The 25402-nt window shown below is 42.0% G+C and overlaps 1 protein-coding gene across 3 annotated transcripts in view; it reads right to left on the bottom strand.

The window, feature by feature from the left end:
• Nucleotides 1-25402, bottom strand: part of MIDEAS (mitotic deacetylase associated SANT domain protein) — a 61010-nt gene continuing 35608 nt past the window's right edge. For all 3 annotated transcript variants that reach the window (XM_075425703.1, XM_075425702.1, XM_075425700.1), the window contains 11 exons: nt 20853-21170; nt 19562-19907; nt 19037-19103; nt 13506-13648; nt 12541-12644; nt 11076-11151; nt 9859-9947; nt 8565-8714; nt 8181-8360; nt 7581-7780; nt 1-6125 (listed from right to left, as the gene is read on the bottom strand). In XM_075425703.1, coding sequence (XP_075281818.1) covers nt 5912-6125; nt 7581-7780; nt 8181-8360; nt 8565-8714; nt 9859-9947; nt 11076-11151; nt 12541-12644; nt 13506-13648; nt 19037-19103; nt 19562-19907; nt 20853-21170 — 1887 coding nt within the window. In that variant the 3' untranslated portion in view covers nt 1-5911. The remainder of the gene's footprint in view (nt 6126-7580; nt 7781-8180; nt 8361-8564; nt 8715-9858; nt 9948-11075; nt 11152-12540; nt 12645-13505; nt 13649-19036; nt 19104-19561; nt 19908-20852; nt 21171-25402) is intronic.

Here is a 25402-nt window from a genome sequence, read left to right as displayed (position 1 = left end):
ATATTAAGTAAATAAGTTACATAGTACATTACAATCACATCAGCAAGATTTCCTTTAGTGTATTAATATTTTATAAAAAAGCACACAAAAAATAAATTCCGTCCCAGTCTATCACAACTGTACAGCAACAGGCAAATATATTTATATATGTACATTTTAAACATGTAACAGTCTTTTAAAAGGTGCCCTAGGCAGCAAACACACAAAAGGAAGTGTCTGCTCACTTGTCAAAGTAATATACTTTATTATAAAGCATTTATACAGTAATTACAAAGGCTGACTGCTCCTGTACAGTACACCAAAGCTTTGACTACAAATTTATAAACAGAACATAAAAAGAATGAACACAAAAAAGTTTATATCAAATCTGAACTACGAGGGGAAAAAACACATGTGGAGAAGCGGCGGGAAATTAGTTTTTAAAATATACAATTACATTTCTATAAAAATATATGTTGTCTTCTAATCTGGAGAAGTTAAGGTTTTTTTCAGGCTCAGCTGTCAGTGGAATCCTAGTCTTGGAAAGAAAAATCCGTAGACAGCTGGGGATTCAAAGTTTGTCTCTTCCCAACATTCGACACAGGAGAGAATGAGGGCGAGTCAAGCAGCTGAACCCACGTGACAAGCGCACATAGAGCCTCACCCCCACAAAACCCAAACATGATTTGTAGATGCTGCTGCTCTGCCTCTTTAAAGCTTTATGAACTTTCCGATGTACATCAGAAGATAGGACAGGGAGAAAGTTTGTGGGGGAAAATGTGGTTTAGAGTAAGGTTTCTGGCAGAGGTAATCATGGGACTAAAAGTGCCGTTGTATGAAAGCAGACAAGACTTCTATGGCTGTAGTCCTCCCTACTCCCACTTCTTTTAAAGTAGGCTGTGTATATACAGGAACTTTCTAGTCAGCTGCCTAAAAAGAATTAAGAAGTGTGTAATTGCTGAGAGTGAGAACACTCTTTGTAGTTCAGGAAACACTTTTTTTGAATGCTGATTTTAAATCTAAGCTTGTTGCAATGATACAAATGACCAAAAGCCTCAGTTTGATAAATCAGAGGCTATTTTTAGCTAATCTGGACTTCACATTACATGTCTGTATGTATGGGATTAATACATGAGTTACCTTTAAGCTTTAGAACTTCTGTGTTTGCCTGGCCTTTAAACAGCTACATTCCTACCTGGTGCTAGCCAGCAAAACGCCAAGGTCCTGCACAGCCGACTGAAATTCTGTAGGCCTTCAACTTACAGAGTTGAGCTCTCTCAGATACCATTATCTGTATCCGTAAACGGAGAAACATCAAGTAAGTGAAAATGCAGAGTTGTTGTTCTTGCAGCTGGAGTGCAAAATGCCTGCAGTGATATCAGCTATGCATCAAAAGTGCATGCATATATCTAGTAACTATATACACACACGGTCTCACAAAGCGGAGATGCTATCCCATGCAGGTCACCAACCCGGAAGACTCAGTGGGTCTGTAAAGGGCCGACAGCACAGGCAGGCGTACGCCATCAGGGCAACAGGCGATCTGCTGCTCCACCTCTGCAATGCCCAAAGCTGGCATCCAGACTCAGACAGCGATGGCCTTGAAATGCAGCCACCCGAGTCTGGGCTAGGTGACCACCTGAAGCCTGATCTCACACTGTAAAAGGCAAATCTCTTTGTACACGTTTACAGAATTGCAGTCTATAAATCTGATGTTTGTTCTCATGGAAAAGACAGCTAAAGCAAAGAGACGCATTGTTCAAACTCAGTGACTGAGCATATACTGCCTTTTTTCTAAATTAACAGCAAACCCTTATGCTAAATGGGGATCAGTAAATAGGCCTTTCAACAACAGAAAATAATGAGCACAGGGTTTTAAAACAGACAAATCAACAGAACACAAACAAGATTTAAAAAAAAACCAAACACCAGAAACACCTTATTGGAACAACACAGCCTTAAATTAACACTGTGCTGCAGTGAAAAGCCACTCAAGCGATTTCTTCCCCTGCTATGAAGAGTAACAGAATTTATTCCATGTCGGACAAATGCAGTTCAAATGCTTTTGTCCACAGCAATTGGGGGTTGGTTGTTTGGTTTTGTTTTTTAAAAAACAATTCTCTGCCAACTTTTTCTAGTAGGCAGGATCTAATTCAGATGTAGGATCAATTCCAAACTCCTCCTGTAAGCAAGGGGGCAGCAGGTTTGGTTTTGCTTGCTTGTTTTTAAAGAAGACACTGAGAGGAGCATTTTTACTTATTACCATGACAGAAGAGAGGTCTTCTGGTGGCTACTAGCAGTATGTAAAACACGCTCAGAAACATTCCCATTTGATGCCACTTCCTTGGAACATTTACCTGATTTTGGTCGCCATGCTAACCCACAGCTGTTGGAGGTTATCCTCAGAAAAATCCCTTTTCTGATTTTCTTCCAGTGACAGACCTCACTGTATCGCATCTTCCTGTTCTACTTCTACTGCAACAGGGTGGGAGAGAAACAACCAGTACCGGAATCAGTGTGTAATAGACACATCGTTTTTGTGCAACTAAAGAAAATCACTGATTTGTTCTTATCAGGACCTCAATGAGAGGAAAAATTACATCAATTTCCTAAAACAGGGAGAATCAGCAAAAGACCTGGTCTTTGGAAGACTACTATAATAATGTTTGCATTCAAGCATCATCACATCTGAAAGAAGATTAGATTGGAACTTAAAGCAATCTCATTATTTGCTCCCTAAATCTTTGTATTTCATTTCATCTGATCAGTTGTTTGTCACCGCAATTTGCTACGCCATATCTAGAACTACTTCAAGCTTGAAAACTCCTGAGGGCCACGACTAAACATTTGCCCATTATCACCCAGGCATACTTCCAGGCACTAAAAATACTGGAGTAAATGCAGGTGATACACAGAGCAGAAGAGCAAAAGGCAGAGAAATGTCCTGATTTTCTGCCCATAAGGAGAACAGTACATTCCAGCCCAAACCTCTCTACAGATTTGCCTTACTGGTGAACGCACGCAAGTTGTTCTGGTTTAGCATTCTATTTTCTAGCTGGAACTACATGTGCTAGTCCATACTGTCCCTTGCCTTTTCCTAAGCATCTGCTCCTCATCCCTGTCAGAAACAAGACCTGGAGCTAGACAGAACTTTGTTTTCCCCCAGTGTGAACAGTTTTTTTCCTACGGGATTACATAGCGATTGATTTTGCACTGTTTTAGCAAGGACAGTAAAAGCATTTTCCTAAGACAGTTTGATTAACCTTATTTTAGTTCTCAAGTTTAATCAGATCTCCTCTCCAATCTAAAAAAAAAGAAAAGAAAAAAAGAATCTTCATTTTTGCCATGTTTCTCAATGTGTGCCAGTTCCATCTCCATTTCTTTGTTATGGTTTTCTAGGCCTTCCCAGTCTTTGCTAAGTACCCGCACACTGTTCTGCTGCTGTGACACTGGTATTCCAGGCAAATACATTCATTACAACAGTGTAACAATATCTACATTACTTTAAATCCTCTTTAAATATACTCACAAGTCCTGCTTGTTTCTGAACTCTTGCCCTGCATTTCTCAAGATCTGGAAACTGTTGGCAACTTCCCAGAAACATACTTCAGAACTTTAAATGCATCACTGCCTTTTACTGGAATTCATCCCAGTACTACAAGGGGACCACGAGGTCCAGCTGCTTCGCCTGCTGTCCGTCCTGGCACAGCGTGGTAAAGCTGCTGTTCTCTCTAAGGGCCCTAGGATAATGGCAGACAAATATTTTCTCCAATTTAGAAAAGAAAAAAGATAACAATCAACATTGAAACTCTTCACAGGAAGACTGATTCACTTAAGCTTCTTCTTAAAGATCAGAAGCTTTTAGTTCTTTGTAGTTTTTGAATGATTTTAACAGTTTGTGACATGCCATCTGCTTCCACAGCTTGCTTAGTCACCAAGACCCATGCATGTAGGGACATGGAACAGTCATCCAAATGCTGAGAGGAAACCTAGTTTTGTTAGGAATGAAAAACACAACCTTGGCAGAAAATTGAACACTTAAAGGCAAAAGTGTCAACACTGAAAAAAGTGCAGTCCTTAACCATACTCCTACTTATTTTAAAAGAGTAGTAACTGTTTCTGCTATTAGGAAAAAGGATTCTATCCAAAAGCATACGTATGTCAAAGCAAACGGTACAATACACAGCCTCCCAGACTTCAGAGAGTGAAGCGATCATGGTTGCATGAAAACCACGCGGCAGGAAAAGATGGCCAGACGGCACGCTGGAGTTAGAGCCACTTCTCATAGTTAACCTGGAACTTATCTAGCAGCTCGAAGGGTCAAGATTTAAAAAAGAGGAACGCTCTGTAGTTCACGTACAGCAACCTCGCTAGGATCCCTGCTTGGGAATGCCGGAACGATTGGCTACTCCGGTGCCGCACCGCCGGAGCAGCGCGCACGAGAGCTGGGGCAGTGCCAGCGCCCAGGAGATCCACACTGCTTTGAGCACTGGCTGGAGGGAGGGAGCTGGGCAGCCGGAGTACGTGGCTGAGACCGACCAGCCATGAAGCACGAGGAATTACATCCTGATTCTTCACACCTTCACAAAATGATGGTAAATGTGGGCTATAAAGATGTACAGAACAATCCCGTGCAAATCTAACATCTACGTCACCTGGACCACTTGACTTCTTCTTAACTCTCTTTCCCCAGCAGGCTTTTGGTGGCTGGACTTTTTGGGCTATTGGCATGAGTCCATTCTGAAGGAAGAGTCAGCCTTTCGGCCAAGAGCAAGGCTCACAGCAGGACAACCCCGCAGGCAGGGCTGCCCAGCCACCAGTGTGGGAATCAGTGACAAGCTCCTCCTGCACAGACATACTGTCTGACAGCAAGCATTTGGGAAACCAGGGCCCCACCACCGAAACTCCTGATGACGGCAATTTCAAGGAATAAATGAGGGCTGCCACAAGAAAGAAATGGATGTGTTGAGAAGTAAAAGCCGTTCACAGAGGGATTTAAGGAGACTGCTGGAGATGAGAGCCCATTCCTCCCACCTCCGAGGTGCACACAATCCAGTGCATGAGAAGGCCTTCGTTCATTTTCACTAAACAAACTTGCTCCCATTTATGCAAAGTCAAAACCAGCAGTTTTCATTTCAAATTGCACTTGTGAAGCCCAGACTACTTTCCATTAAGTTAATCAAAGGCAGACTATTTTGTTTTCCAAGATGAGACAACCCACAAGGCCTGTGGCTACTCTAATCCCACAGGATATTTTCATATCCACTGTTGCATTCTTAATGGCATAAAAGAAACCACCTCAGGCTTCCTTTTGAAAAAAATAAAACTTCCTCTCAAAAGGAAGAAGAGTGTCTTGCTCATCCCACTTTTCTTTTTTGTGAAGCAGAGGCCAAAAGTGCACAACATCTTTCCACCAAACTTGCTGGCTGCCTGAATAAATGCTCAAAAAGAAAGGCAGGAAAGCATAACAGGAAGGAGAACTTGCTGAGAAAGGAAACATCTAGAAATCACCAGTGTCACCGTAACTGGATACAGTTAGCTCAGAGAAAAGCATCATTTTCTTGTTCTGGTCTCCAAGAGTCATGTTCTCATGATTCCCAACAAGCACAAAAAGAAAGGTCTGACTGACCTGAGAGAGAACTTACTTCCACTGCAGGTGACATTGTTCTATTATGTACCTCAGGTATCATTATAAATAGAATAGGAATCTTATTTGTTTAGAAAAAAAAAATCCAAGTTGAAACAAATCTTTTTATCCATCATTCCGGCTTGGTCAGTACTGGCAAGGAGAAGTGGAACATGTGGCATGAGGCAACGGCAGCACTGAAACCGAGACCTGATGGTTTGGGTAAGAAAAGTGCAAGCAAAAAACGAGACCACCAAGAGGAAGGTTGGGTCCAGCCTTGCTACTCCATCCATTTCTGGTCTGCTGCTATATTTCTCCATCTTCATCCGAGCTCCCGCTGCTGCTCCCACTGCTGCTGCTCCCACTCTCACTGCTCTCTTCCTGCCGGGCCTGGCTGTGGGCTGCTGCCGCCGCCGCCGCTGCCGCCTCTCTCTCTTGCTGCTTCAGTGCGGCCGCCTTCTTCTCCTGCTCCGCGTGGCTTTTCATGTGAGCGCTGCGGCTCTTCACCTTGTAGAACACCCTGAGGAAGCACACACGTACGTTAGTATCGGTCTCTCCTACAGCCTCCTTCCTTCATTCTCTGAAAGAGCTTCTGCTGCTCCAGCCTCAAGTGTGTGAGCTTTGGCAGAGGAACTCGCGCTGGCACTGCCATACAGCACCTGCAGCAAACACCACTTCTGACTCCACACGTGCCTGCACTCAGCAGAGTGCTAGCAGGAGATCCCGAGCACCCTCAAACCTCACCACCTCACTCACTTCGTTTCTTAAAACGGCCTTTTCCTCATATCTCTCATGCAGCTCTTAATTTTCTAAATTCAAAGGGGCAGCGCTGGTATCTGAAATATGCGCATGCTGCTAACACAACAGGGCCCTGGTTTTTAGGCATTCCCCCAATGCTGCAAAAATACAATAAACATGGAGGTGAACAAGGGCCAAATGTCGTTGGCCCTTGTCCACACAGCTAGAAACACTTGAGCTTTTTCCTCCTACCTCTGCACTTCCATGATCCATCCCTCCATCTTTCACCACTGACTATTTGGATTTGGCACCAAGTGTCACAGACAAGTTTCGACACCGAGAATCCTTGCCTGCTTCTCTGTCAGTGGCCAGGACCAAATCCCAACAGCCTGAGGTCTCACGGAGCTGCCCCTTCCCACGCCACATCCTGCCCGAGGGCACAGAGACAGGGCACCTTGGCAGGGCCAGCCAAGTCCCAGCCACAGCAGGAACCCATCAACACCCCCGCCGATGTAACTTAGATGGAGACGGCATTTTCTTGCCATCCCCTAGACTTTTTTAAATGGTGCCTTTTTAAAATAAAGGGATAACTGCTGGTATTACAGGACTCCCTGTTGTTAAGATTAAACAATTGTTGTAGGGAACTGAATTTTCTTGGTATTTATGAATCTGTTGGCAACAAACCTACAAAAAAAAAATACTAGAACTGTGTGAGGAAACACAAACATATTTTACAAACACAAAAGATGGGTGCAAGTTTAACCAGATGAACTGTGTACCCACCGGCCTAGTGTCTGCTGCTGTAACAATGGTACTGTCTTGTATTGCTACACCACTGTTCATAACAAGTCAGTCTATAACATGTTCTTAATATGTGATCTAACAAATATATAGAAATTACTCGTAACAAAAATGTAGACATTACAGAAGGGCAATGCAGCAGCTGTTTGAAAGTGCAGCTTAACACCAAATACTGCACAGAGCTGAAATGCACGTGGTGTCTCATTCCATTTGAAGAAAAACAGTCAGCAACAGGTAATTACCCAAGTAGTATCTTAATATGAATATATGTAAAAATCCCTAATCTGTGAGCATTACTGGGGCAATAAGTCATTAAAATTACTGCCAGTGCCTCTGTCCTAAATAGACAGAATGAAAGCTCACTTGAGAAGAAGCTTCCACAGGAGATGCCCTACTGCAGTTCTGTGACTACTGCTGGAAGCCGAGTTGCTCTTACCTGCCACATTTTTTACATGGAAATGTGTTTTCTGTGTTCTGAGTTTTACTGCTAGCTTCTGATTTTATCTTCTGTTTCCGCCTTCTCCTCTGCACTGGAGCAGCAATAGGCTTTTGAGGCTTCATCGTTGTGTCCCTTGGCTTCCTTCCAATTCTGCCTGTAACAGTTGCCTCTTGACTCCTCATATTGGCATCATCGGCCTTTGGAGAGAGGGGAACCATTAAGGCAAACTGAAATTTAAACCCGCCATCAGAAGGAAAACAATGGCTGAGCTCCTGTGCTTCATTTACTCCAGACCAAGGTTTGATTTAATGTGAAAGTCTTCAGGATATTTTCAGGGCGTTTTTCACCATGGTCCTATGTACACACCAACCACAAAGAATTACACTGGGGCTTTTTCCCCCTTTACTCATCCCCAGTTCTCCCACCACAGCACAGTCTGGTTGCTAGTAACACTTCAAGCTACCTCAGCCCAGTCTCTTGCTCTGGGAGTTAGAGGTGGAAACTTTTTGCATCAGGAACCGTCCACCTGGTATTCCCTACACTAGTTGCAGAGTGAAGGTGGCACAGAAAGCACAGCATGCACAATGCAGCACTTACCATTACACCATCTTGTAGTGTCTGTTCATCTTTGAGAGGAACTGTGCTCTTCCTTCTGTTATCCAGCCCTTCCTCTGCCTCCTCTTCTTCCTCCTCTTCCTCCTCCTCCTCCTCATGACCCTGTTCTTCACTGTAAATGTCCCTTCTGGGAGGAAGAACACGTGCAAACCTATGGGAACTCTTCACCAGAAGATAAAGGAACTGTTAATTTTGGTGTCTGTAAGTGAATGTCATCATCTGACACAGGACACAAGTTTGTGAATCTGGACTCCTCCACACTTGTTGGATTGTTTCTGCTCTTAATTCTACCACCAAATGAGACAACACACAAAATACAACTTCACGCCACAGCCCAAAATAGGAAAGATAAATTTAGGAAATTACCTTGATGTCAACTTCAGCTTCATCTTTCACAGATTTCTCATTAGCAACATCAATGTCCCCAAAGATTAAGGTCCCATTCCGACCAATTTTCACCTGTTTTTTGTATGTGTAGTAGAATTCCACACACTGAGCCACTGTTTTGGTTTTTATCTGGTGTTTAAAAAAACATAAAAGTCCAATGGATTACATGATTTTAAGGTTTATAAATAATTACTAAAGGTGTAATAAATCTACTTTGTATTTTTCTTTCCTCAGTGGTCTCCACTCCACCGCAACTGCTGTTAAAGCCTTCTTTTCTGTGTCATATTCCCCTGTATGCCCCATCCCACAGCACATCCCCTCTTGCCACTGTTATTCACTGCGAACTACAGGACCAACTTTCCAAAGAAAACCTGGTCAATGTAAAGGTGACAGAACCTGGCACTGTATGAGCTTAATGCACCTCTTAGCCTCCAAAATGTTCCAACTCAGCTGTCAGACTTGAGAGCAGCCTTTCAGTTTTATGGGGGAGCTTTATTTTCCAGCAGCACTTCAGAGAAGACCAGACCAGAATACCGATCCAAAAATGGAAAGGAAGGTTTCCAGCCCTGTCCCATTTTGGCCACATGCATTTCATACACATATGCTGGTAGACAATTATCAGTACAGACCTGTGACCACCTACATAGTCTCCATCAGTGAGTTTTCTGGAAGTCTGGAATATATTCTTAGCTTCTGGGCTTTTGCAACTTAAATGCCTTTTGGGAATTTATTCAGGAAATACGTATGCAGCTCCTGGTTTTGCACTCTCCTTCACTGATTTCCCCCCCACTGAAGTGTCACACCTCATGAAAATAGATGGGAGTGATTGTTTTTATATCACCGCCACAGAAAACTGGAAAGAGAAATCCTAAATGATGCATCCTTCACATGTCCTTCTTTGGTCCTTTCCATCAGTAACAAGGATGTGTTTCTATTTAGTTTTATGAGCGAGCCATTTAAGCCGTACTGGAACATTACCAGCACTCTATAAATACGCCCTGCAGAAGCGGTATCTTCAGTGTGCACTAATGGAAGTAATGCAGTAAGTACAAGGGTTAGGCAAACAACAGCAGCAAAATGGAACACTATTGTTCTAGCTATCCAGCGAGATTTTATGCTGTGCTGGATGATAAAATTTCTCTGAAATCTTCTGAGTGTAGGACTTAATGCTTAATACCGAGGTTTCAGAAAAATCAAGATCGAACTCCCTGTATTGAATGCTCAGCAAACACGTAACAATACATCATTGCTGTCATTAAAAAAGGTAACTTACAAGCTTTTGGACTAAGAAAAAGTCCTTCTTGTAGATTGCAATGCCTTTGTTGAAAAGTTTTTTTTCAGCAACTTGCCACTTGTCTGATCCTGCAGGAAAAAAAACAGTTGCAACTGAAGCCCTTGCAATTTCAAATGTTTACTCTTCTATGTACTTTTTCTTCATGTTCACCTTAAATAAGACCAATACACACATGCAATGGTGCTGTTAACCCCTCCCATACCGCTCCACTTCAGCCCTCCTCTCATCGCTTCCTTCCTTGGTGGGAGATCTAGTACTTATTACCACAGGTTAATTCAGTTCAGCTTGCAAAAAACAATCAATTAGATGAACTAAGATGTCTTCCAACAAAACAGCAAAGTGAAATAGACACATTTTGTGGTGGCCCAGTCATGAGATTTCATGCAAGGGAAATAGCAGTGCAGGGAATCCACTTGTACTTGAACATGTAACACATCTCAAATACTCCTACCTAGCACCCTTGCCTCTAATAATAAACACATTTTGGAATCTCCTCCTGCCTTATAGGTATTACTCAAGTAATATTTCTCAACCACTATCATAGGAGTGTGTAACAGTGAAGAAATGTGAATTTCTACACTTTGTGGCCAGCTATTAGATGTCTCTCTACCACCTCAGATCAAGTCTCTCAGGTGGGTAGGGTCGCTTTAGATCACTGCAGTTAGTGTCATAAGGCTGACTATTTTCTAATTAGGTACAGGACTACAAAGGCAGTTTACAGCATTTAAATTTTGCAGAAACACTGACAGGCATCAATAGTTGGCTGAGCTTTCTTCAGCAAGCTTGAAAACTCTTTCCACAAAACCCCCTCTTAACTCCACCCTGGAAATTCATGCCAAGGAGTCTGCAGTTCTGAGGTTACCAAGTCTTTCTTGTACATACTAGCTATCTTTCTGCATTCTCTGTGGCTTACCGTAAGGGATCACATTCCCTTTTCCCCATAAAGGAAACCAGAACACACACATATGCAAATACACACACGCACATGTTCTGAGAGATGCAGTGTTTCTTACATTGTAAGTGTCATAGTTTGCACAGGCAAAATTCCTGGCAAGGCATCATTTGATTTATCAGAGAGAGGAGGGGTCTTGTAATCTCATTGTAATGTTACAGAGTTCTTCCCCAAAAGACCAGAAAAGGATTGAAAAACTCCTTTATGACAGACAGGCAGTGCAAAGTTATTCTGGTTAACAAACCTGTGTAGTGATAATCTGCCAAAGGGTGGGTAGGCGACCGTACTGGCCTCTTCAGTAGCAGTTTGGTCAAAGCTCCCTAAGATAAACACACACACAAAAAAAATTAAATTAATGTTTGGGCTATTTAAAACAAAAGATCAGGCAACTGTTAACCCCCTGCTTTCTGGCAAGCTAACTGAAGAGAACCATAGCACAGTTTAACATTTGGGACAACTTTAGAACCACATTCCTGACTATCCACTGAGTCTTGGGTGCCACAGGCAAGGGGTAAGCTCTCAGCACCTCTTCATGTCTCTGCGAACTGACATGTTCCAGCGCAACCACCACAGTACTGGGAGAGTTAACTGCATAGGCAGAGACCATGCAGCTGTTTCCTCTCATTTACTGAAGGCCTCAGAGATATACTCTGGTCCAAAAATGCTGCCCTAAATGATGTCTGTCAAACATTCGTGTCATTTTGATCTTATCTCACTTAACTAAGCAATATTTCAAAATAAAACAAAGCAGTCCTGTGACTGAAAGATTCCACATAAAAAACAGCCTCTCAAGCTGCTTTTTCCTTTCCATTTAAACTGGAAGTGCTTTCAAAGTTAGCAGGAAGGAGAGAATGGAGCCGTGCTTCCACTAGTAGTTAAAACCACCTGAACAGCGAGCTCCTGCTGCCAGAGGCAGCCCTGCTCCTACCTAATGCCAGCAGCAGCATTCACAACAGTGGGCTGCTTCTGGGAACTTATCTATCAGAAACTTAACACACACAAATTACTTTTTACTTGTTCTCTTCTCCAATGCAGGCAAATATAGTTTCACAAGCGTCAGCACTGGCGCAGTACAGGGGATGGGAAACAAGCAGCCAGGCAAAAGTGTGGGATACTCCTGAGCACACGGCTGATTTATGCCAGGTTAAATCAATCAGAGAACTATAAAGGGATGACAACCCTCTGCCGTACACTATGCTCTGCTCTTTGGTATTACCTCCCAGGGGCGTTAAAGAGGATTTATGAAAGTGTATCATGTCTACAATACTGATATAAAATTAGCAGCACAGCTGTTCTAGAGACATGCACAGCAAAGTTAAATGGATCTGTCAAAAGTAAGAGGAGCAAGACACTGCACTTTATGTCTCAGCTTCAGTCCTAGCCTTTTCTTTTTCCTTCCAACACAGTCACCTTCCCAAGAAGATGACAGTTAAGATTCATTTAGCAGTCAGCTCACTCGCCCTGGTGGACTGTCAGTCTGTTTGCTAAAAAGCCAAACATGTCGAAGGTGGAAAATGTGCAGGACAATAAGTAAACAGGGCACTGCACATCAGGCAGAATCCACTTTAGGGACATCCAAGGGACACTAAACAGTGGGAGCCAGGCGCATAGGAAGTAGTTTGCAAGGCTCTCCTCTCATCAAGTGACGGGTTACCTGGCCTTCATTAACATCTTTTACCACATCAAGGTGAAAAGCTAGGAAGACTCACCAGAATGCTTCCCTTGGCTTCATGTAAGAAATGCAGCGCCAGCTCCTGGTTGGTTCCAGCCCCAGGAAAAATGCTTGAACAGGCAGCAGCTAGCAGGTTTTCCACTATTTCCACAGAGGCACCAAAAAAAAAAAAAAAAACCAGTTAAGATTAAAATGGAATTTCCTACAGGATTCACATCATTAATTAGCTATTTTGAGGCAGGGCTAGACATTAACAGAAAGTGACACTCTCTGAGAAGTTGAATGTCCTTGTAAATTTGGACACAACAATTCATTAGACCACAAGGTCACACCACATTACTCTGCACACAGCACTACATACATGGAGTTTCTTGCAAATCTCCTCCCTCCTATAATGTCTTCCCATCTCCCTTCACCTCAGAGATTTCCTGAATCCCTCCCTTGTATTGTGAATTTTCATTTCACAATACCCCTTTTTCTCTCTCATCCAAAAGATTTCTTCCAAGCCTGCCCACTTCCCTTCAGGATTTACATGTGCCACAACCCATGTGCACCAACAGCACACAGCTCGCCAAGTCTGCTACTAGCTGCCACAACTCCTGCTTCATCATCCTGACTTTGGTCTACAGCGTGATTTTTCCAGAATACTATTATGTCTAGAACATCTCTTGAAAACATGAGTGCATGTGGCATTCAAATGTTAACAAAGACAAGGAAGATTCACTGAGCAAAAGGCTGCTCTTTGCCTGAGCAGTAACAAATGGTCCCATGTTATCTCAATTAAAAAAAAAAAAAAAATACTATCAACCTCCCGCTCCCCCCCACCACCACATGCGACCCGACAAACAAGTTTTACTCCTAAGACTGTTTGAGTGATCTTCAAAACATGTCACTTGCCTGGCAGCTCTGAGAGATTTTAAGTTATGCCTACAGTAGATACATGGTTACCCTTAAAGCAACTATTACAATTCAGTCCTATTTGCCAGCCTCCCATGTTCTTACCATTCTCTTGGGTGACTTTGTTGGTTTCCAGGTCACCCCATGGCTGCCACACCAGCTCAGCTTTATGTTCATCAACTGCTGCCAGAGATCTGTCTTGGAGTGATGGGATTTCTGCTTGAAAGCGAGTTCCTACGTTTATTCGCCTGCAGAAAAGGTAAAAAGTAATGATCAGGCCCTCTTTACAATATCCAGAAAGTCTTCATCTCTGCTAGAAGCACTAATTATGAAGAAAATGAAATGCTGCAGGCTCTGGCATATAACATGAACAGCTTTCAGGTGTTATAGGTTATATTAATAAGTATGACCTAAAAGGTGAGAGGTTTTACATCCACTACCAGTTTCCATTGTCTTTAACAACAACAGTTGAAATTGTATTTAAATTAGGATCCCCTAGTAACTGCTCCAAGAACAATTACTAGCTATGAATAATCATCACTTCTTGAGAGGCTGTCACACGGACTTCTCTTACAGCAAGCTTGCTCCTCATGCGTTAAGACAGGTGAGCCTCTTTCAGTGCTCATGTTTCGCCAGCCATTACTACAGAATCATAGCATCATATAGGTTGAAAAGGACCTCTGGAGACTATCTGGTCCAACTCCCCATTCAAAGCAGGATCAATCTCAAAGTCTGGTCCTTTATTATCCTGACACAAGCTAGTATCTTCTAGAAACTATTTCTAACAATTGAAACAAAAAATATAAAACCACGAAAGCTGCATTGCTCATTCAGTATCAAAAACAAATCCCGTTCTTTTAGAAACAATCTCACACTTCTAGATTCTGAATTAGCAGACGGATTTTTCACAACATGCAATTCACAGAGCACTACACTAGCTTTAAGTCAAGTGACCATACGCAGAGATTTGCTCCGTACTAGCAAACACTATTTTGTGCATGGAGATAGGAAAGAACCACCACTGAAAGACTGCTCTACCAGAGGTCTGGAGGTCTACAGCAACAGCACAGCAAGCAGTGAGAGCATGGATGTCCCTTGTCACTGTTCTACGTCTCTTACTCAGTGGCAAAACACACAGAGAGACAGCAGTAGCTACACAAACTAGTGTGAAGTATATCCGTAAAGTCCAAGGACAACTTTCTAAGTAATACAGCAAATACGCATGCAATTCAGAGGTCTAGAAGAGAGAGCAAAAGAAACACCCAGGCTAAGCTAGCAAAATGACCCTTCAGAAAACCAAGATATCAGAAAACCAAGATATTTGAAAACAGCTGCTGCTCAGACCACTTAGAATATAACAAAAATATTTCTCTTCTGAAATCAGATATCTATGCCTAATGCGAAAAAGTTCCTCTTTCAGATGCCAGTCTACTAGCACCACAGTGGTAGCTCCTGAAATAGTAAAGGATGGAGAAATAAGCTCTTTTTTGAGAGAGTAGATAAGGCAGTGCCCACAAGATGATTAAACTCTGGAGTTGCTTCATTAGAAAAAACTTACAACTCTCTGTCCAGGGCAAAGTTTGCTATAGTTCTCAAGTCTCGGCTTGGTTCCGCCCAGCATGAGGGGAAACACAATTACCAGAGAAAAATCATGATCTGGTACAATAAGGAATAGTACAAAAACATCTCAGAAATGTCAGCCTCCAGACTTTTCTGCTGTTCTGAAATTACACGTGCATGTCTATTAAGAAAGCGAGAGTCTGGAAAAGGTGTGGGAAGGCCTTGAAACAACACATATAACCCACACAACAACGCAAAGAGATACTAGCAAATGTTCCAGTAAGATGTTTTGAAGTCCTAGAAGACTGTGGCATCAAAGGGAAGGAAGAGGATATCATTTTCTGTTATGGAAGGGGAAGAAGGAACATCTTCATTCCCTTTTTTCTGCCTAATACATCACTTTCATATTATCAGTAAGCATCTCCACCATGAGATGTCATGAGTTCGAAAAGCTTGCATTCAAAACAAATTGCTGTCTTCTAACTGAAAATAAAAAGAGATTTTACAAACTATTTTCTTCGCATCTATAGCAGATCCAGATCTACTTCCTCACTCTTGGGGGAATGGTTTACAATACAGGTGTGTGTAAGTGAAGAGATGCAGAAGATAAGAGTCATACACACTTGCTCTGACTTCATCCCCGCATTCAGGAGCGGCTCGACACTGACAGGATTCCTACTTGGACAAGCAGAATCTGCTACATGCACAGACTAATGCTAATTTCCTCCCAGTAGGTGATGACATCCAGCATGACGGATGTAGCAGGAAAGTTTCAGACAAGCTGCCATATACTATCTGTCATTTTCCCCAAAACACTACTTCCCATGCCTGTCGAAGGTAAAGCAATAGGGACATTACACATCTCACGTCATGGCCATGGGCAGGGGAGAAATAAAGCAGCGGAAAATGTCCCTTCTCTGATGCCCACAGTTTTAACTGCTTCCAGATTTGCTTCTCAAAAGTAACTCAATTTCAAATGCACACAAAAAGTGGAACATTCATGGAGAATGAAGAACTCCAAGAAAACCTCAAAGTTTGGTTTTGAGCATTTTACAGGTACTAATATATTATTACAGGTACTAATATATTATTATATTAAGACTATAACACTATAGTTTTCAATTTTTCTTTCACCTGTCTTGATTATCTTGGACAGAAACAGCACAATCCAGATCAAAAATAAAAAGCAACAGACTTCATGCAAAATTAAGAAGACCTTGCTTAAAAAAAAAAAAAGGCAAAACAAACACCCTGATAAGTCCTTCTTTCAGCACACTGTGATGGACTGCAGAATGATGTTAATGAGGCCTCATTTGCTCACTGTGATTAGTCTCGCTTATTGTTATGGCATGTAGTTTCACAGTGTAAGAATGAGTAACAGATTCTGATCCACCCTAAAAGGGATGACTGACAGCAACTGACACTGTGCTGTCAATGGAAACAGATCAAGAAGCTGTTACTGCACTGGGGAACTCCAGAGATTTTGTCTCCCAAGACACAGATTCCTCTGGCCTCACATGTGAGAGGGAGAGAGGACATTGGAAAAGCTGGAGGGAAAGAAGACGGGCTTGAAGGGCTATCAGAAGTTAATTTTTATCTTGAAACTAAACTTAGAATACGGCATCCCTAGGCTAGAAAAGCCTAAGAATTAGACTCTGTACATGCAACATCTAAATAAAAGCAGATTTTCCACTGCACAAGTTGACTTGAGTAACCTGATCTGATTTGGCCTGCTCTGAGCAAGGGCTTGGACCAGATGACCTCCAGGGGTCCATTCAAACTACATTATTTCATGATTCCTTTACTGATGAAGCCTAGATTTCAGCACAGCAAAAGCACTTGCCTGTGAGCACTGACGGTGCTCCTGGGATGCCCCAGTATACACCCAAGTGTGGTACCATCCAGAACGGAGGCTGTGAATTGGGAAGGCAACTCACAGCTGATGCACCACAGCTACACCAGAGGCTGGCTACCTGAGGGGGGACTTTCAGACTTTGAAGCAACCGCACTGCAAAACCGGTAGACAGAACCAGTCACGCAAAGATCTGTGACACCAGCTAACTATTGTACTACTTCACAAATAGAGGAATTAAGCTTCATTATCACATTTGCTATTCCAAATCTCTGCAATGAAATGACCTTTTGAGAAGCATTAGCAGCAGGTCTGGCAAAGCACAAGCAATTAAGAACACAATATTGGGCAATCACAAGTTATAGTCAACTTCTGACAGAGCCTAGACTACAAATCAAATTAAGCATATTTTTTCTTAAAAAAAAGTGCTTCCTGCTATATTTCCTTTACAGAAAATACATCTCCATAACTGACCACAACAGCGCTGCACAAACTAGCTTCAGAGCAGCAAACTGATTACTCTGACAACACAGAATGACACCAGTTTGTTAATTCATCTTGGTTAAAAGTTATCTACCAGCATAAGCATCTGTTAAGTAAGACTTAAGATGATAGCAAGACAAGCCTTTGCATGTAACTCCCTTTTGGCAAACGGAAATGAACTTGCATTACTAAGTTACTATGCTTTGAAATTTCCAGCAAGAAATTTGAAAATTTTCACACATGACTAAAACTGCAGCGAATTTTATGTCATGAACTTCAGCAATTTAACCCAACAGACACAGCAGCCAAAGACAATTGCATGATGGAGAGGTCAAAGATCAAGACCTGGGGGAAACAAAAAATATCTGTTCAAGAAGAGGTTCCCCTGGATTGCTATGAAATGAACCAACAACAAAAATACTAATTAAGCCATTTTCAAAACAGATTTAAAAAACACCAAACATTCTATTTCTATGAATTTCTATGAATATTTCTATGAATATTTCTATGAATATTTCTATGAATATTTCTATGAATATTTCTATGAATGGGCTTGGCCTGGAAGGGATTTGCAAAGGTGAGAAGAATAATCTGTGTTCATTCCCAATTTCAACATTTGCTCAGGACAGCCTGCTGCCAAAAGTGCAAAAAAAACTCAGCTTCAAACAGGAAGGCAGAACGGAAAAAAGGCAAGGAAAAAAATGCTGACAGCAAATGCTCCAGTGAATTTTTAAAACATAAGCCATTTTGGAAGAAAAAGTAAAAGCAGCCTGGTATTTATTTGGGAAGAGTTTGAGTTAAGTATCTCAAATGCTGCAGGACACACTGCAGAGTCAGAGCAGAGATTCCTGACTGCACAGTCAGCAATGCAGAGCCACGTGGGCGTTTTTCTGCCATATGGGTGTTTCCATGCCACGCACCTCCATGTTTAGATTTCGCAAGAGCTGACTAGCCTAGGTATACTAATGAATTGGAACTACCTTGCTGTAGTTCTACAGAACTGAACTTGAGCTGATAACGCTCCCAGAGGGTTTGCATAAGCTGTGCAGAGACATTTACTACTCTGCTTTTTTTGCTGCTCTGCTCAGGTTTAACAGGACTAGCACCAGTCTAAGCTCATAACACCAGCTTCATATCTCCAAACTGTGTTCTCTGGTGCTGCTGGGCCCACATTTGTCCAAGCTTTCCCAGCACAGAGCCAGCTAAAAAGACTAATGTGGCTTATTAGCTCAGGCCACACACACTGTATGCAATTGGCTGTAGTGCTCTCAGACTGAGCTAGCCCAGGAGGAACGAAGTCGTGTTCCCAGCTGCACTGCAGCTCATACACACCGCATGGATACCCTGCAATCTGACCAGTCCATGGGAGAGCTAACTACGTTTTTCCGTACTGAGTTTTGGCTTTCCTCTAAAGGAGCATTATTTCCCCACTCTAAAACAAAAAAAAGCCCATACAAAAAAGTGTTTGTATACAACAAAACAGGACAGATTCACCTTTAGCTACCCAACAGTATTTCAGCCCAGAGACAGATGAGCAGTAATAGAAAGCCGTTAACATTACCAGAGTTACAAGGTATGTTTGCCCAAAGAAATATTATTTATTGTATGGATTAATTCTTAATAAAGACAACTTATATTTTGAGTCACCAACAGGAACAACAGTACACGGAGCAGCCTGAAGGTTTAGGAGGAAGAAAAGAAGCACATTTACTACCAGGTTAAGAATCTACTGGGTACTTACGGTTCAATACTGACAGGGGTGGCTTCCCCCACTACCGTAAGAACAGGAGGGGTAACTTCTGAACTATCTGTAAGGAAAAGAAAGAACTGCTCAGACAGCTCATCTTCGCGTTTGAGATAGATCTACAAGCTTTGTGAAGAATATATCAGAGCTATCCATCTCTGAAAAAAGGTATCCATACACTAAAGGAGTTTAAGATGACCAAGAACTTACGTTCCAGTCACCATCTATGTGTTAACAAAAACTATTTACTGTCCCCTCAGTTCAAGATAATGGCAATCTATTACAGAGGAGAAACTGACTTCTCCATTCCTAAGAATGTCAGTAGAGGGTGTTGCAGATTACTTGTGAATGCATCTTAACATGCATGCCCAGATAGAAGCGACATTGCATTTCCTCCCCAAACTATCACGCAGAAGTCCCAGTTCCACATAACCGCACTTCCTAACATCATGATCTTCCTCCTATTATTCCACAGTTCGTAATCATAAATAGCCAAGAAAGGAAGGAACAAGTGGAACTTACTTGATCTAAGCAGAGTTCTGTGAGCACTTTTAGGAGTCATTGGAGGTGGAACTGAATGACCACTTGAGGAGAGAATAGCATTAAAATACAGCCCAGATCCTTCTCTCACTGGACTAAGAATAGGCGGAGGAGTGTAAGGAGGTAGCTCAAAGTTCCTATCTGAAGGATGATCTGCCAGGCGGACAGGTGACCGTAAGTGGCTCTGATACGGAGTGATGTTCGAATAAACAGGTGGTGCAATAAAGGTGCCAGCTTTTGGTGGTATGAAGAGTGGCTCAGGCCTTGGCCGCTGCTTTGGTTTCCGGGCAAAGCCCTCTGCTTCATCCTTTGGTACAGCATCCTCGTGCTATTAGAAAAAAATTACATACTTAATTTCATTTTAAAACCTCAGGTCACTTGAAGAACTTCAGTGAGATGATAACATTCTTTCATGGCAGCTCAAAATCTGCACAGGGCAGCTGGAGGGTGTCTCAACAATTAGCATAAAAGGAAAGAGCGAGGAAGAAGATGAGGAATGGAATGGATACAGGAACTATTAGGTAGTAACACTAGCTCTGAGTGCTTATGAAGTTATATGAAGTTACAAGAACTACACATACATCAGGTCCAGCCCTTGGTTGGAAAGATAACGACCTCATGGTAGCTTTAAAAGAGGACACAGAAGTATAGCAGAACCCTGGAACAGATACAGGGTGACACCAAATAGTGATAAGGCAACAGAAGACAATACAACAATGTTGTCTTAGATGGTCAAGCATTTTAAATGCAGAGAAATCTCTCCAGATACCTTCCATTTCTCTGGTATCTGAGCATTCTACCGTACTTGTGAAGAGACAAAAAAACCCCCAAACCCCACTCAACAGCATCACACTGAAGGGGAACACTCAAATACTGACCTTCAGAACCTCAGAAGAGAGTTCAATTCCATGAGAATAAATCTTCACTTTGTATTTTATTCATATACAGAGATATGGGCACTACTCACAGTTTATTATTATCTATGTATGTACGAAGAAAGCACTCAGACTCTAGTGTTTTTGATCATCTGGCTTTATCCACTGTTTAGTAGTGGGGCATTGCTTGGCTATACTAGCATTAACTGTAGGTCATGGAAAGACAGTGATGCCCAAATATATGGCAATATTATGATGGAAAAAAATCCACAGTCCCCAGACTACATCCATTCGAAGTTCAAGCCTTGACATCAAATCACAGAAAATCTTATGGATAAAAGCTACGTAACTAAATCTAACAGATTTGGCTCATCTTTGGTTTCTTAGTCTATGCATACCTGATTTGAGGTTTCCATGTTAGTATTACGATTAGATCGCCTCCGAGTGACTATCACAGAAGGCTTGCGTTCACAAGGGGCTCGATCATTTGTTTGGACTCTCTGGAGCTTTCCATCGTCAGACTTTTCCTTTCCAAGGCTCTGCAAGTCAATTTTTCTCACTGGCACAGACACAGGAATGATAAGAGGCACAAGGCTGTTGTCCTCCCGGGCTCTTTTGGGAGCTGGTGAAGAACTGGCAAATTCCACAACACTTTTTGCAGCTGTAGGTTCTGGAGCTGCTATCAGCACACTCTTCTCTTCTGAAGTATCCAGTTCCTGAGACGAAAAATAGATTCCTTAGAAGTTCTGTAGAACTTACATAATACAATCAGGTTATATCTTACTTTCAGTGTACTGAAGTTTCTCAATGCAATTTGCAAGCTGAAATTGACTTGGAAAAATGTTACTGGAGGAAAAAGAATAATTCACAAAAGCGTTACCAAAATTTCCTAAAATTACCTGCTCCAATACTTGTATACATCATTCTTAAGTATCGTTTCACTACCTATGGTTTGACGTTTTATTTTCCAGATGAATTTGTGCCTGCTGTATAACTTCCAACAAAGGTTCTTCAGATTTAGTAATGACCATAAGATGCAGGTTATTAATTGGAAACATTGGACTTCCATTTCAGGGAAGACTGAACCATGATAATCTTAATTAAATCCCTCACACAAAAAAAAGAGCTAGCTTTTTGCTGCATTTTTGCTGATTTACATGACAGAAGCAACTTTCCTTATTATAACTGGAGCCTTTGAGGTTTGCTGTCTAACCAGGCTTGAGCCTGAAGGACTTTTGCTCAGCAGAATCAGCAACGCGTAACTGCAAGCTGGCACTTTTTGCATTAGTATTACAGCTTCCATGTCTTACTCCATGGAAACCCTAGAAAACTGAGCTCCAAGGAGATGGGAATGGATGGTTTCAGGTACTGTTAAATCAGTGACTTCTAGTCCTTCAGATGACTGTCCACATGTCCATTCCACTCTTAATTCAAAAGCAGTTGCCAGCTCACTTAGAAGCCAGATGTTAAAGCACAACTTTTAAAACCATCTCATTTCAGGAATGTAAAAGGCCTTCTTGAGCTCTGAGGAAGGGCCATTTAGAAGCTGTAGAAGATGCTCTTTTTGTTTCTTAACTTCTCTCTAACTTAAAGCTGTTTGGAAAGCCTTTAGATAGGATTAAGTGAGCAAACTCATCCTTTGTCAGAGCCACAGTCTACTGAGGAATCTATGTAAAAGCTGTGTTTTGTAGGTGGAAACTAAGGCACATTATCTCTCAGGTATAAGAGGTCTCCAACCTGGACTTCCAAAATTTTGCAGAGATTTACTGAAGTCCTCAAAAAGAAGCTTTTGTGTGCCATTAAGAATACCTAATTCTGATTAAAAAGCTAGTGTAAGCAGGTTCTGTCATAAGGATTCAGACACCCCCCCCTCCATTTCACTGTAGTCAAAGATCAAGAAAGCTGGCTTCACTGATTAGCGAGACAACATGCTCCAGCTGGCCCATGAGGAGTCAACCCATGATAGCTAGAAGGACACTAGACTGCAGACTCACTTTGATACTGTATTTATATTGAAGGAAGCGCAACTGTACTGTCACAAGATGCATCAGTCAGAGCCTGGAGTTACTGCTCCAGCCTCTCTCCAAATGATACCGCTGGCAATTTTCTTTGCTTTTAAGACCAAGCAGGTCCACTCTGAAACTAAGCCTTCCAAAAAGCTAGGTGCCAAGCCTGAGCAAATAAAATCAATCGTATCAAGAATATTTAGGACTTCTTCCTTCCAAGACCTTATATTAGAGTAAGGCTAAGTGTGTACAGAAAGGTTTATCCCATAAGTGACACTGCAGTTTAGCAGTCCAACTGCTTCTTCACTGACACTGGAGATATCTGCCCCCACCAAGCAATGATGAATCACACAACTGAAAAGTCACAACCGGCATCAGCTGCCCCAGTTCGTGCTGCAGGAGGAATTAATGAGCTCTGAGGACCTCCCTTCACTCCAGACTGGTGATATGCACCTGTACTTTCCCACGAGACTACCAATTTTGGATCTGGAGGGTATATACATCATGCTGAAAAATATGTCACTAGGGTCCACTACTTCTAGATAACAAGGGGTTCTTGTAAATTTTTGTAGCCTCCCTCCACTGCTTCAGGAAAGAGAGACTAACAAGGATGCCTTTTTAAACATATAAATAGGTCATTACTAGAAACGGATACCTACTTCCACTAGTCCTGCCCATACCTGAAGCAGCAGCTCACATACACGGCTTCATGCTGCTATCCGTGGGCCTCCATTCATCAGGGCACTTTATACTGTTATCACCTTATTACTGAAGTCTAGTTATCTGGGATATATCTGGGGTTGCCTTCTGGTAGTGAGATCCACAGTAGCTAGTTTTGCACCACTGTTTAAAGCAATGCATTCATACTACATTCTTTAGATCACTGACAAGAAAAGTCCTGGTTTTAATCAGATTACTTTTTTTCCTCCTGATGTAGCTGTTATTAGTGCAAGCACTCTACCATACTTTCTGGGTACCTGAGAGAATAACAGCAATCAAACAAGTAACGGCAATATGAATATGTGAACGAGCACCAAATCTGACCAATCTACAAACCTCAGATACTTCCTGTGTGCTAGACAGATCTCTGTAGGTCAAGAGACATGAACTAACTTCCTGACAACAAGGAGGAAATTATGGCAGCTAGTCACACAAAAGAGGTCATATTTGTTTGGCCATATGATCAGTTAATCATGCTCCTTTTATTTTCAAGATTTGGAGGTAACCAGCAAAGGACTCTCTTCCTTGATGATGGGAGAGATGACCCCTTCAAGAAAAAAGAGGAAGGAGAAGACCTGGACAGTAGCAGAGGCAGAGAGAAGGCACCACTGGGAACTTAATACAAATAGTCGAGACATTCTCAAAGATGCTCTGGTCCACACCACAGCTTTTCTGGTCATGAAAGATCACACGAATCCTAGGTTTACTAAGAGGGGACATGACTGATTTGGGAATTAAGCTATTTGTTTCAGACCCCTAAAGAATTTCTCAACTGTCTGATTATGCTCAGAGGTTAAGCAGAAAGGAGTCATTGAACAAGGGACAGGACACTCACTTGCAGAACTGCTAGGGAATTTTCAGCTAGCTTAGCATCTCTGTTGCAGAATTTGGGGCAGGAGGGCTGCTGGGTAACTCCAGCAAGTGCAACCTGTAGCAGTTCTGTTTAGACTCCTGCATAAATGTTGAGGGATGAACTAGTGATCTAGAGTCCTCAAGGACACCCATAGAAACCTGTAAGTCATTTTGGCGTTGATCCTGCCTATGCCTCAAGTGGTTTCTGAAAAATTTAGCCTTCACAGACACAGCAATTGCAATAGCTGGAAGAACTGTTCCAAGGTCACTGCTGTGATCAGACAAGAAACCACATCAGCCTTTTAGAAACACCTGCCCATACAGTGCTTTCTGCCATCATTCTGCATCATCTGGATAACAGTAAATGCAGTTTCTCTCAGCAGCCAAATTGAAGCTTGTCTGCGATGCAGGCAAGTCTAGAACCACAATTCCACAAATAAAATGAACTGCAATTCCACAAATAATTTTTATTTTTTTTAATGTGGCAGCTGGTCCCCTGTCCTGTGCCAGGGGAAAGAGGTCAGGTAACTAAAATTTCTGTCTCCCTTTCATAAAGGAATATTTAAAATCCAGTCATCCTTAAGACAACCATTTCAGATCTGGGAAGAGTTTTCTGCACTATTAAAGAAAAAAAAAATTACACCACCTTTTCGCATATAACAGTTATATGCAAAATGAAATCATAAAACTAAGAGTTGAAAATTTGCTGCAGCCTGTAAAGCAGCAATAAGCCTGCATCACCTGAAAAAGGCAGGCACAGTGTGACGAGCAGCTCTGGTGCAAAGCATCAGTTGTGACACCACATGTAGACAGATACTGCTGTCCAAAATATTATTTTCACATAAGGTACACATACCTACATTGGCATGATCAAACAACGGCTTCAAATTATGAATGTATCTTCTTTCACCAATAATTTAACCCTATGGCCTTCTTACATGCTCTTCACATAACCTATGCTAGAGAAGGCTTCTAAGGTTGTTCATAACAGAAAGACACTGATAAGATAAGCGATAAGCAGACTACTCTCCTTCAGTAAACTTTTTCTTTTTCTCCCTCACATGATATCCAACCCCCTTAAAGATGTAAAATCCATCAGACCTCAGGTAAGAATTTTAACCTCTTTCAAAACCTCATCCTGAAAGCCTAAAGAGAAATCAACACAAAGAGTTCTGCTAGTGCCATCATGGAAGCAAACAAGCTGCTTGTGTAACTGCAAAGAACAAAAGAGCATCTGTCAAAACACTTCTCTGTTCGGTCTTTACATTATGAATCAAGCTGCAAGCAGACATGCCTTCAAATGGCCAATCTTTTGCTTTGCCTCTCAGGGCCTTTTCCTAGATGCTCTGTTAGCTTTTTCGTGCTACTGT

The sequence above is a fragment of the Opisthocomus hoazin genome, chromosome 7 (genome assembly GCF_030867145.1).
Source record: "Opisthocomus hoazin isolate bOpiHoa1 chromosome 7, bOpiHoa1.hap1, whole genome shotgun sequence".
Classification (NCBI taxonomy): Eukaryota; Metazoa; Chordata; class Aves; order Opisthocomiformes; family Opisthocomidae; genus Opisthocomus; species Opisthocomus hoazin.
The sequence above is the reverse complement of the archived record's forward strand: the minus strand, read 5'-3'. Positions and strand labels throughout refer to the sequence as shown.